The 12823-nt window shown below is 36.7% G+C and overlaps 1 protein-coding gene and 1 long non-coding RNA gene across 2 annotated transcripts; one reads left to right on the forward strand and one right to left on the reverse strand.

Annotated features, from left to right (window-relative positions):
* Positions 1–210: 210 nt before the first annotated feature.
* LOC127131671 (secreted RxLR effector protein 161-like) lies at positions 211–939 on the forward strand. Its single transcript, XM_051060585.1, has one exon. It carries the CDS (start codon positions 211–213, stop codon positions 937–939), a length of 729 nt encoding a protein of 242 aa, XP_050916542.1.
* Positions 940–1451: 512 nt separating this feature from the next.
* LOC127129388 (uncharacterized) lies at positions 1452–2877 on the reverse strand. The gene is made up of 2 exons (XR_007806327.1): positions 2132–2877; positions 1452–2007 (listed from the first exon to the last, which is right to left on the reverse strand). It is a non-coding gene; the product is annotated as an uncharacterized LOC127129388 (long non-coding RNA).
* Positions 2878–12823: the final 9946 nt, after the last annotated feature.

A 12823-nucleotide genomic window follows, 5' to 3' on the forward strand; every position in this document is an offset into this window, starting at 1 on the left:
ATTTTTCTGGGCAGTAATGATCAGATGATAGAAGAATTCAAAAGCACAATGACACGTGAATTCGAGATGACAGACTTAGGCCTGATGAGATTCTTTCTTGGTCTGGAGGTTCGACAAGAAGAAACAGGAATCTTCATTTCACAAGAAAAATATGCAAAAGAAATCTTGAAAAGATATAAGACGGAAAGTTGTAATCCGACTTCAACGCCAATGGAACCAGGAACAAAACTGTCGAAATTTGATGGAGGAGAACGTGTCGAAGCAGGAAAATATCGAAGTTTGGTAGGAAGTCTTCGCTATCTCACATGTACAAGACCAGATATCTCATTAAGTGTAGGCATTGTAAGTCGATTCATGGAGGAGCCAGTTTACACACATTGGAAAGCATTGAAGCGAATTCTGAGGTACATCCAAGGAACAATGTCACTTGGGATGTTTTACTCGAATTCAGACAAATACAAGTTGGTTGGTTACTCTGACAGTGATTGGTGCGGAGACATAGACGATCGAAAAAGTAATTTTGGATATGTGTTTTTCATGGTAAATACTGCATTCACTTGGCTTTCTAAAAAGCAGCCAATAGTAACACTTTCGACATGTGAAGCAGAATATGTAGCAGCATCCTGGTGCGTTTGTCATGCAATATGGCTCAGAAGATTGATGAGTAAAATGGAGCTAGAACAGAAAGATGCTACAATAATACACGTTGACAACAGGTCAGTAATTGAGTTAGCAAAAAATCCAGTAAACCATGAAAGGAGCAAACACATTGACGTTCACTTCCACTTCATTCGAGAACACGTGAAGGAAGGAAATGTCGAATTTAAGCATGTAGCAAGTAAGGACCAAGCAGCAGATATTTTCACAAAACCACTATCAAAGGAAATCTTCGACAGAGGCAAGAAGTTGATAGGCATGATGAATAGAAGAAACATTTAAGTTTACAGAGGAGTTTTGTTGAATAAACTTTAAATGTCATAGTTAATGGGCTTTTATTAATAAGTTAATGGAGAGTTTTGGAAGGTCAAAAGACAGTGGCCAAAAATTAATAGTATTTATAATATTTCATGTTTCCTAGAATAGCTAAAGTCTATGAGTCTGTATAAAGACCAAAACGTATTCTAATGAAAAACAGAAGTTACAATAGATTTGTCTCCTTTCTCACATTTACATAGAACGGATAAATGAATTGGTTGGATTCCACAAATATGATTACGGTTTTTGAACTACATCAAGATTATCATCTGTGGAAATCATCATGTTCATGTTAGAATCACTACAGTCCTACATGTTGTCATTTCCAGAATTTGTGAGAAAGAACCGATCAGTGATATACGGCACCAACAAGAGAAGAAAGTTGCTTGAGAAAAAACTGGTCAGTTACAGCACACATGTAAAACTGCAGTACTGAAACATGCCCGAAGCTTGCAAGTGGATAAGAGGGGTCAAACTACTAAACACATAACAGTCCACTCCAAAATGCATAATTCAAAAATGTTTAATTTCAATTAACACTGAAAAGAACGTAACGGAATAATATAATTTCCGCTTCCATTTTTATGGCATTGCTAAACCACCTAATCATGAATTTTCCTGTGATGTGCCGGATGCAACTTCGTCGACTGTGTCAGGGGCCTATATGTCTGATGTTCCAAAAACACCACTTAAAACAAGCGATGGCATTGCAGTAGGTTGTGATGCTGAAGAAGTTGACGTACATGGACCTGTTGTTGCCGTCAGAGACTTCATAGGAGTTTCGTCAAGGAATCTTGCCTTCGTTTCAGGGCGGTGCTTTTGAAGCTACGCTTTTGTTCCGACATATCATGCTCGAATTTTCACTTGCACTTCTCTAGTCATAAGCTGCATGATATGTCGTAGGACAGTGGATATAGCCCTTTCTCAAAGCTGCGGATGCAGATGTTGCTAGGGAACACCGAGGTTCTATGAGGATAAAAAATTAAACCATCAACGCCAAACACCGGCGAGCTGCATACAGGATAGAAAGACCTGCAATAACCACAGTAGAAAAATGGAATCTGATTCATTCTACGTCAATGCCAATTCATGAGGCAGAAAACTGAAAAAATCTCAGGAAAATCAATCTCCTCACTCGCCATCGACACCAAAATACCTGGCATTCAACTCCATTATCGTTTCTTCAATTTTTGTTCATCTCAATCTCCATCAATGACTATCACTTCCATTAATTCTAATTATGCTTTCGATTGATTTCAATCTCGATTCATCATTCCTAATCAGTTGCTTGATTCTGAGGTTTTCGAGATGAGTATGCCGAAACCTAATCAAGTAGCAGCTACAGACCAAAGCGGCATACCTATGCAAACTGACGGTGTCATCCATTCCAATCAACAAACTCAGTGCGACTCATGGTTTAATGCTTTCAAGCCAGAATACTGATGATAGAGTGAAACCATCTAAAGGTACCGCCACAAATGCGGCCAAGCGCGAAAAACCTAACAACCAGCCGACAATCATTTCGCAAACGTCAGCAGCTTCTTAACATGTTCAACCTCATGAGGAATCCAACAAAGCAACAAGGGCTGTGAGTTGGCTCTTTGCATGACTGGCATGTGTAGCCAAGGTGGGAGCCTCAGAACTTGACAAGAGTTGTACCCTCTTTGTCACCTGAAGTAGTGGACTTTCTCTCGAAAATGCCCAAGTATAATCCATGTGAGAAAATATCAGCCAAAGCAGCATTTGATCATCCCTACTTTGACAGTCATGGCAAGCTAACATTCAGTAAACCACAACCAAATTAACACATAACAACAAGTCATCATTTAGCTTCCAAGCTCCCATCCAGCACGAAACACGCCAAAGTGTCGTAACTGCCAGAACTGCATAAACACACAAGGTAGACTGGAATCAATTCACTCTTGACAGTATAATACAAAACTGAATTGGCATTGAACAAAATCATAACAGAAATCGCCAAAACCATATTTGGAAAAGAATTTTCATGGACAACGACCTCAAGACATAGAAGGGAGTTCCATTTATCTCTTTCTTTGTTTCAAATTTTTCTCGCTTCAATTGTCATGGAGGTGTAAGACCCCAATTTTGACCCTAAGATCCCTCATGCATTCCCATCACAAGCATAAGCATTGAGACCACACCTTGGCATCCTCCTTACCCCTTTTCATTGGGTTTGTTTTGGGAGAGATCACCAAACACTTTGTGATTATATCATACTTGTATTTTATTATTTTACTAACCAAAATACCAAAAATATGTCTTTGTATTTGTCTAACTCTTTTGTAGGTAGGACATGATCTCATTGATTCATCAAGATCACATCTAGGGTTTAAGACCCTCATGAAAAAAGAATACAACTAAGAATTGATTCAAGAATGGATATGAACATCATATATGAGTCCCAATGTTCTCTACATGTTATATTGAACAAGTTTTCTTCAAGAGCTTGAGGGTGATTTGTCTTGGAAACCCTAGTTTGACTGGGTATCTTGAGTAATTTCTCCAACAAACTATCTCACCAATTGATCAAATTTCTCAAGGGACACTTAAAATTTCATAATCTTAAGCATATATTATCCACAATTAGCCAAGAAAGTCAAGAGAATTGGAAATTAGCAAGTTGGTTGATGGTAGTTGGTCAGATGAATTCATCTGATCAAAACTGAGTCTCCCTAGACCCTATCTCCTACAATTTTCACCATATGAAAATGATTCCAAGATAAAACTTACTCTAAGTTACATTTCAAACAACTTTCATGTTGATACATAGAGCTATTTTTGCTTGGAAAATTATTTTCTATGTTGAAACATTATAGGTCATTTTGTCTAAACCCTAATTTGAAAATCAACTTCCCAAGGCCATAACTTGCTCAATTTTTATGAGATGAAAGATTTCCAAGTTGAACAATCAAATTAAATGTGTCTAATTCAACTTTTATGTATTGAGTTGGAGCTAATTCAACTTTTTTGAGCATGTGATATGAGGCTACATTATAGGTCACTTTTGACCTATACCATTGATCAAATGATTTTTCCAAATTTCAAAAATGCATAACTCTATCATCTCAAATCCAAATGACATGAAATTGGTGACCATTTTTAAGGTCTTTGATAGAGATACAACTTTGATGAAGACACTTTTCTCATTTGAAGCTCATAGAAAAAGTTAAGTAAGGTGGAATATTGAGACATATGGCTTGACACTTAGAAAATTTTTGATATGTCAAATTTTTCCAAACTTCCACCTCAAATTTATCCAAGTTCCAAGTTCCAAATGAAAAAGTGTTCAACATCAAACTTGTTCCTCTTGATCTCACCTTTTCAAAGAGCTCAAATTCATTCATTTTGAACTTGAAATGCATAGGTTGCGCATGGCTTAAACAGGCTGATATCATTTGGCATGGATCCAACTTCAAGCAACAATGTTCAATTGCCTTGCATTCCAAGCTTGCTTCAACACATCTGAACTTCAAATTTGGACCTTCAGCCATAATTTCATGGGACTATGCGCGCCCATGCACCATTCCATCATCATTTTACCAATTTTGGAAAGTGGAGAGAGTGTGCAAATATCACATGGATTTGACTATAAATACAACTGCATTTGCTCAGAATTAACACACACATTGCGCCAGCTTTGAATCCCCACTGAAAACCCTTCAGTCTCATAGGATAACCCTGATAAATTTATTTGAATTTGAGCTTGAATCTCCACAGTTTTGGAATTCAATTCTGCAGGAGTCCGTTGCTTCTAAACCTTTCCATTCCCTTCCTGCAAGCAATTGAAGTGAAGCCAAGCACAATTCAGATCAAGATCCATCGTGTTCAGACCTCCATTGAAGGTAATTTGCAGAAATTTTAAACTCTTCAATTCTCTTAAATTGTTGCTCAATTCCATTGATTCTTTGGTTGTCTAATGTCCTACCAATGTAGGCAAGAAGATTGAGTTGCTTTGAGGTCAAATCAAAGTAACTCAGATCATGAACCTCATTTTTCAATTCCACATATCTCTTAATATATTTGGAATTGGAGGAATTGGAGGTCAGATTCGAGCTCAATGCCATTTTCTCTTTAAGATCATGTCCTTGTTTCTTTTTTTGATGATGATTCATGTTGACCAGTCCGGTGAAGCTCATCAGAGAAGACAACCGGAGATCTGAGTCAGGTGATGATGTGTCTGAACCACTTGATCTAAGTCTCATGTTCTAATCTGGATCGTTCCTTGTGATTACTCCATTTGCCACGCGGTTGACTCAGGTGTATGTGGAACACGCGTTCTGGATCATCAGATCTGCCACCTCAATTAATGAGGGAGATCTGATGGTCCACGTATTTTTGAATTTCTGATATTTTGTTTTAATTGCATTTTTTTCAATAATTCATATTAAATTCAATATTGATCCAAAAAATATGGGACTTTCACAAAAAAATTCAAATATTTTTCTCTTTCATATTCTGAATTAAAATTATTTTTTGGATCATTATTAACATTTTTCATGAATTAATTGATTTTGCATTTGTTTTTAATGGTTTAAAAATATTTTTAAGTGTCCAAAAATTATGAAATTTTTTCTCCAAGGTCCTTTGACCTTGTTTGACCTATGATAAATCTCATGGCCATTTCTTTGGTGTTTTGATGAGATTTTAGGAATTGGACAAAATATATTTGAATTTGAGGCATTATTTTTTTATTTTTAATTGAATAAATGTCATTTAAATTGTGTTAACCATTTGTATTGACTTGTTTGAGTTTCTTATTTGTTGTTGGATGTTGGTCAAGGTTGATTTGACTTTGTTAAGTTAATATTATTGGATTTAGGGGATTGATGGAATGTACATTCCATCTCCCAAAATGAATGAATGATATTAATTTGGTAAAAGTCCTCAATTGACCAATTTGTGATCTCATTCATCCCCTTCCCTCTTCATCTAATTCCCCTTCTTCACTCGTTCATTTCCATTTGGCCAATGACATCTCAAAGTCCTAATGCTAGTTGATTGAAAGATTAACATGAGTATGGATGAAATTAGGCCACCCCTTTTGCATATTTTTTGTGTGTGGTATGTTTAATGAGCATAGTTCATAATACTATGTCTCCGACATGCATTAACACCAAAAGGCTATTGCCCGGCCTAAAATAGTTGTGACTTCTACATAAGTCCAATTACGATTGCTTAAGATAGCGCTAAATTTGTGACATAAAAGGCATAAGCATTCTAGTTAGTGAGATTGTAAGTCTCCCCTCTTCCATAGTATTGTGTGGAAACTTGGCCTTCTTTCCTTCCTTTGGAAGATGTTTTGGTTCAAGGATCCATGCTTGTGGCAAGTGGGTTGAGTGTTCTCCAAAGAATGTCTTGAAATCAAAAGCAAAACAAAACTAACTTCTAACTTACTAACTATTAACTCTTAATTTCAAGCTCTTACTTTTAATGCAATTTACTTTTAGCACTTTATATCATTTGCCATTGTACATATCATTCTAATTGTTTATGTTAATATAATTTTCACTTTGTCCATTTGGACCATATTGTGTGATATATTTTGTTTTGTGTTCCTTTGCTTGCTTGTGTGGTCTTTGACCATTAATGCACATAATAATAACAAAAACCCTAAAAGACTTTTTGAGTGGGCTGTTGGTTTGATCTTGCCCAATTGAACTTAGAACTTAGGCAACATTCCTTTGCTAATCGACTTGGCAAATGCCAATTTGTTGAAGAACCAAGTGCTTGCAATTTGAAATTCATCTGATACATCATTCAAGATCTCTCCAGTTTATCTGCAACATTGATCATTGTTAAGCTGTTATATTGAACCCGTGACTTGTGGATTTCATCTGCTACATGGGCTATTTTGAAGAAGATCATGAAGTGGATAAGCTTGGACGAGGCCATCTTTATTTGATGCCTTTTCTATTCAAGATTGATATAATTGTGCATTTGTGTGTTGTTTGATTCTAAAAGTCCAAGGGAATTCCGGGTTTCTATTGACATACTTGTCTATTTGATTGCTACCCATTTGGTCAGATCTTTTCAACTCTAAACTTATAAATTTTTGTGCATAGGATAGTCCCTTCATCTTCTCCCCATTTTTTTAATTTCAAAATCTCTCCCTCCATTTTCAAAAACTTCTTTGTGTGAATTACTTTTGTTCTAAAACTTTGACCACTTTTGCAAAAGATAGAAACTTTGGTCTTATGCCATTGCATTTTCAAACTTCTTTTCTTAAATCAAACTTGTAAATAAACTTAACTATATTTGACTTAAACTTTCAAAAAGCCAAAAAGAACTAACTCATTCAAACCACTTAAGGCCTTTGTGCCTTTCAAACTCAAATTTTGTTAAAACCAACACATTTATTTTTGAAATTTATAGCATGAACTACGAGGTTTTGATCCCTCATTCTTATGTTGGTACGTAGGCACAAGACCGAAGGTTTTGTCAAACACAAAAATATAATTATAGATTTTTTTTCTCATCCCCCATTCTATTTGTTTGTAAACATCACTTTGTACAAAATACATATGCACACAAAAAGGGCTCCCTAGGAGTACCTAGGACACTTTGGGTGCTAACACCTTCCCTCTGTGTAATCAACCCCTTTACCTGTGATCTTTGACTTTTTTTAGTTTTTATTTGAAAACTTCTTATTATTTGGGTTTTGTTCGTACTTTTTTCCTTTTCCCTTGGAAACAATAAAAGCGCGGTGGCGACTCTTGTTAATTGATCTCTAGCTTACCAATAGCTTGATGATCATGAATTTCCCGCTACAGAAATTAAGTGGCAACTCTGCTGGGGAGTAGTCTCCAGTGGGTTTAGCCTACTTTTTGTGTGAATATATTTGTATATATGTATGTGTGATATAATCTGCTTGTTGTGCTTGGTGATCTCTGAGTGGTGAGATAAGTTCTAACCCGAACTTGAGTGCAATTAAGATAGGAGGATGGTATAGTCATGTTCGACTTGTGTGGAGTAGTCCTTAACAAGTTGGCTTGAGATCCATCTGCTCAGTGGAGACTCCTTTGGATTTGGAAATATCACACAAGTATTTGTGGTTAGGCATTACTATTTCTAATGGGGTCTGAGAAGCTGAGGACCTTAGAACACCTAACCCATCTTGGCCTATTTAGGACGTAGTGCGGAAACTGTTCAAGTGTAGACTTGATAACAGTTGTTACGCGATACTACACTCAGACAAGTTTCTCTTGAGAATATTATGGGTCGATGAGTCAGTCATCTTAACCTGTAATATTCGATAGATGGAATTAAGACTCTGGGAACTTTTTAGAACATGATCTACAGGTTTTTATCCTTAGTTCACTCCTTTGGGGTGGTTCTTACCCAGACTCCATGCTCGTGACTTGTAACAAACCCTTGATTCTTGGTTGATCCAATCAAGTCTTGTCAATATCAATGGAACTTGGATGTTGATAAGGTGTAAACCATAATCCACCAAAATGGATGATTGATCTTGACAATGACTTGATTCATCCCTTGACCTTTATTTTCCTTGTGTGTGATCCCTTATTTGTGATTGTTGCATTCATGCATTCATGCGCATCATAACATTCATCACATGAAAATTTCAAGGAACTAAGATATCATTTGCAAATATTTCCAAACCATGGATTATGGACGAAGGAACACTAAGAAGTATAGTTTCAGATGTCCCGATTTGAAAGAGTTAAGGAAACTAGCATCTTTTGTATTATATCCCTTGGACTTCAAACAACGTCTTGGGAAGATTTTGTCTATTTTGTATGCTGATGTGTGTAGCACCTGAAATTTGCACCTCCCATTTTTTACATTCATTTTCATTTTAGGTCATTAGCATTAGCATTGTCCACTGCATGGCATTGCATTGTCCATTTGCCAAATCATCAGTTCATCAGTCAAGACTGGTCAGGAAATCCAGTTGTGCAAGCAAGCAAGGGCAATTCCTATTGAGGCAAAGCCCTAGGGTTGGTTCATTGAGTTCATATGACCTAGGGATCATCTTGAAGTGGTTTGACCAAAGATTGGATGTTCAGAGATCATCAGTCATTGCACAATGCATCTGAAACCCTAGAAAGTCAACCAAAGTCAACTGTGCATTCAATCATGGATTTGAAGGTGGGAGATGGTTAGAGAGGCCTCATTCATGTCCATACAAGTCTCATTTGACATTTCAAACATCAACAATGAAGAATTTGAGGTCAGATGAAAAGTTTCCAAAAATAGTAAGTGACCTGTAATTTGAAGTTGCCAAAAATGGAAAGGTCTTCTCCTCAAGTTTACATCATCAAGCAAGCTTCAAATGAAATTTTGTCCAACATGAAAGTTGAAGATCTTGTTCTCCCATTTTCAAAAAGTCCAAGAACATGAATTTCTCATGTATGGTTGAAAAGTTATGGATCAATCTTTGCCAAGAAAATTTGAAGTTCAAAAGGGGATAACTTTCACACCAAAAGGCCAATTGAAGTGGGATTTTTTGTAACATTATTATTTTGACATGAGCTATCCAAAACATGCATCACATATCATGCATTTCCATTACAAAATTTTGGCATTTTTGCATTTGAATTTGGAGGGAAAAATCTAATTTGAAAAATAGGCTTTTGCACTTGCCTTGGCTTCAGAACAGCATTTCATGTGGATTTGGCACAGAATTCGTGCACTGTAGCATTCATTTACATGCATATAGGGTGAATTGACAAAATTGGCATAACACTTGCATTTCACTTAATTCCAATTGCATTTGGTTAATTATGATTAAGAGCTTCATTAGTCCACCATATATATAGCATAATCATAACAGAAACACAATTAACATTTCATTTGGTTCAGATCTAGATCCAATTGCAAAATCTCACAAACTTTTTCTCTCAACTTTTCTGCAAAACTTTGCACAAACCTTGCATTGTTCTTCATTGATTCATCATCCACAAGTGTAATTGAAGACTTTGGAAGCAAGATCCATGAGCTGTCGTGCAAATTGAGGACTGTTGAAGCATGTGTTCATCAATGGCAATTGAAGATTCCAGCTAGATCGTGCATGTTCAACACTCAAATCTTCATCCATTCATTCATCCAAGAGTTGAAGAACATCTGTTTCTACCTTGCAAGGCTTGAAAGTCACGAATCCACTTCTCCACTTCAATTCAGGTCAGGAGTCGAATCTCACAATTCATGCAATTATCATATGCTTTTGGTAGATCTTTGATTGTAGAGTATACTGAGCTTTGTAGCATTGAATTTCATGGAGAAATAAGAAAGTTATTGTGATTTTAAGATTGGTGAGTGAAACTTATTCTGATCGATCTGTGCATGATAGTGAGAATTAGGTTAAAATGAGCTTAGATTAGTGATGTGCTTGGAAAGACGAGTATGATGATGTATTCATTGTTGATTTCTGGAACAAATGTTCATAACCTGGAAAAATGATGAAGAACACGATGAAGGTCTAGGGTTTTCATCTCCAGAATTGAGTTTGATCTTCTTTTACGCGTGCTGCATGTGTTTTCTTATTTTTAGCCATGTATTGGTCCACTTGTACACAATGTGGCAGAATGATTGGTGCAGCGCGTTTCACAGTGCCATGTAGACTTAAGTGAAACGCAGTGTTTCACTTAAGTAGCGCTAAATTCAAATGTTTCCTCAGATCGATTCTTGGCTCTAGCAATTTCACATTTGGCCTTTGGCATTTTTTCACTTTATGCTTCCATGTTCATGTATGCCATCTCATGTGATTTTTAATTTTTTCCTTCATTCAAAAAATCATATCTCCATGATTAATAATCCAATTGACCTGGAATTTTTTGCATGATGTTCCTCATGATCTCTAGAATTTTATGGTGATTTTTCAGAAATTATGCACGCATGGATTTTAGTTTTGTTAAGGGAATGTGTATACATGTGTTTTCTTGACATGCCTTGCCATTTTGATTGTGAAATGATGAGATTTTATCCAACATTCTTGAAATTTTGTGTGCTTAAAATAGACATCCTAATGGTCATTTTGGTATAGAGTTTGCAATTTTCTTATTCTTGGTTGTGGAGATATGCTGTGGTTAATGTAGGTGTGACAATGTGTGTCATACCTTTGCTTGCTTGACTTTCTGATTTTCATTGCCATGCCAATTCAATGCCAAATGATGTGATCTTTTGCATGATGATACTTCTGGATGTTAGGATTTCTTGTGAATTTTTGTGGAATTTTTGGGATTCAATTTTGATTTGTTTGAGATTTTCCTTTCTGTTTGACCATTTGTGGACTTTTGAAGAGTCATGAATTTAGATGATTTGTGAAATGCTGGATGTTGATCATATGAACTTGAACGTTTGCACATGTTTTCTAGACACTTTGAAGTTTGTCTTGGCTTTGGTTTGATGTCTATATCATGTTTGGATTCTGTTTTAGGCTTGTGTGAACTTGATGCATCTAATTGTGCCTTGTTTGAGCTTGTTTGTGCATACCTTGCCTTATGGATTTATTTTCTATGCTTAGACTTGTCCAAATGCCTTGATTTTTGGTGTGTTGATCATGTGATGAGTGCTGTTTAGCCATGATTTTTCTTGGGATTTATTGAATTATTTTTGAGTTGATGTGGATTGATTCATTCTGTTTGCTTCAATGAGCTTTCAACTTGCATGCTTTGCCTTAGTGGCTTTGTGAAATGAAATTTATTGATGCTATTGATATGGGACCACTTGGACATTGTTCCTAATTGGTTTAATTTGATTCATGTCAATTTTCATGTTCTATTTTGGATTATTGCTCCCTCTTTGACCCTAGGCCTTGTCCTAGTGGTTTGCCTCTCACATTTGAGCTTTGTTTCAGGATAAGAAGCACAATTGCCATACTTGATGATGTTCACTCATTTGGAGTTGATCCATTGCTTGTTGATGACTAATCTTGAGTTTGTTTTGTAGGCTTTGAGACTTAAGCCTAGGCCTTGTGGCTTGCACCTTGGTGTATTGTTGTTTGTCTGTTTGCTTGTGTACAGTTGACTGTGGACTGTTCTGTTTGACTTTTTGAGTTGAATACTGATTGTGTTGGATTGTTTTCAGGTACCTTAGTTGTTATAGTTCATTGTGAACTTGCTTTTGCTTTGCTTGATAGCTTGAGCATTGAGGTATAATTCCACTAACTTCATGTAGTCTGGAAGACCTGTCCTGTTACTTGGGCAGGCACCTGTCTGAAGTCCTCCTTAAGAGGCAATGCTTGTGTTTGTTTATCTTTGTGCCAAGCAGGAAAAGACCTTTGATAAGGCAATTGGCAGATAAAAGAGATGTGTAGTCCATCTCCTGCTAGTCAGTGTGTCATCCCTTTGCTCACATTACATGTTGATGCATTGTGGATATTAACCCAAGATCCTTGTTGAGTCAGTCATAAGTGTAGAAGGGTTCCAACTTTCTGAACCCACACTTTCATCTGTCTAAAAGCTCTCCCAGGCCAGGGATAAGAGTTGTGAGGCACACCCCTCACTTCCCATTTCATCTGCCTCACCCTAACCCTCAATGTTAGGGTTAAGAGCTAACATCACCCGATTCCAGTTGGCTTGTGTTTCACAGCCTAACCCTTGTATGAGCCTACTTTGTTTGTATATAGTGTGTGCTATTTGTGTGATTGATTGCTTTGCTTATGCTGCTTAGGTTTAGCTTGCTCCCTGTGCAAGTTAGCTAGAAACCTTGACCTAGGACCATGGTGAATTTGCATGATAACTATTAGGCTCGAGTTAGTCTCCCTTCTAGTATGTCATTTCCCAGTCTCTGGTTAGGCTAGTCCTTTGTCCCTGCGTAGGGGAACTACGTCGCCCTGATCCTCATACCAGATGAGGTACGTAGGCAG

The sequence above is a fragment of the Lathyrus oleraceus genome, chromosome 3 (assembly GCF_024323335.1).
Source record: "Lathyrus oleraceus cultivar Zhongwan6 chromosome 3, CAAS_Psat_ZW6_1.0, whole genome shotgun sequence".
Taxonomy (NCBI): Eukaryota; Viridiplantae; Streptophyta; class Magnoliopsida; order Fabales; family Fabaceae; genus Lathyrus; species Lathyrus oleraceus.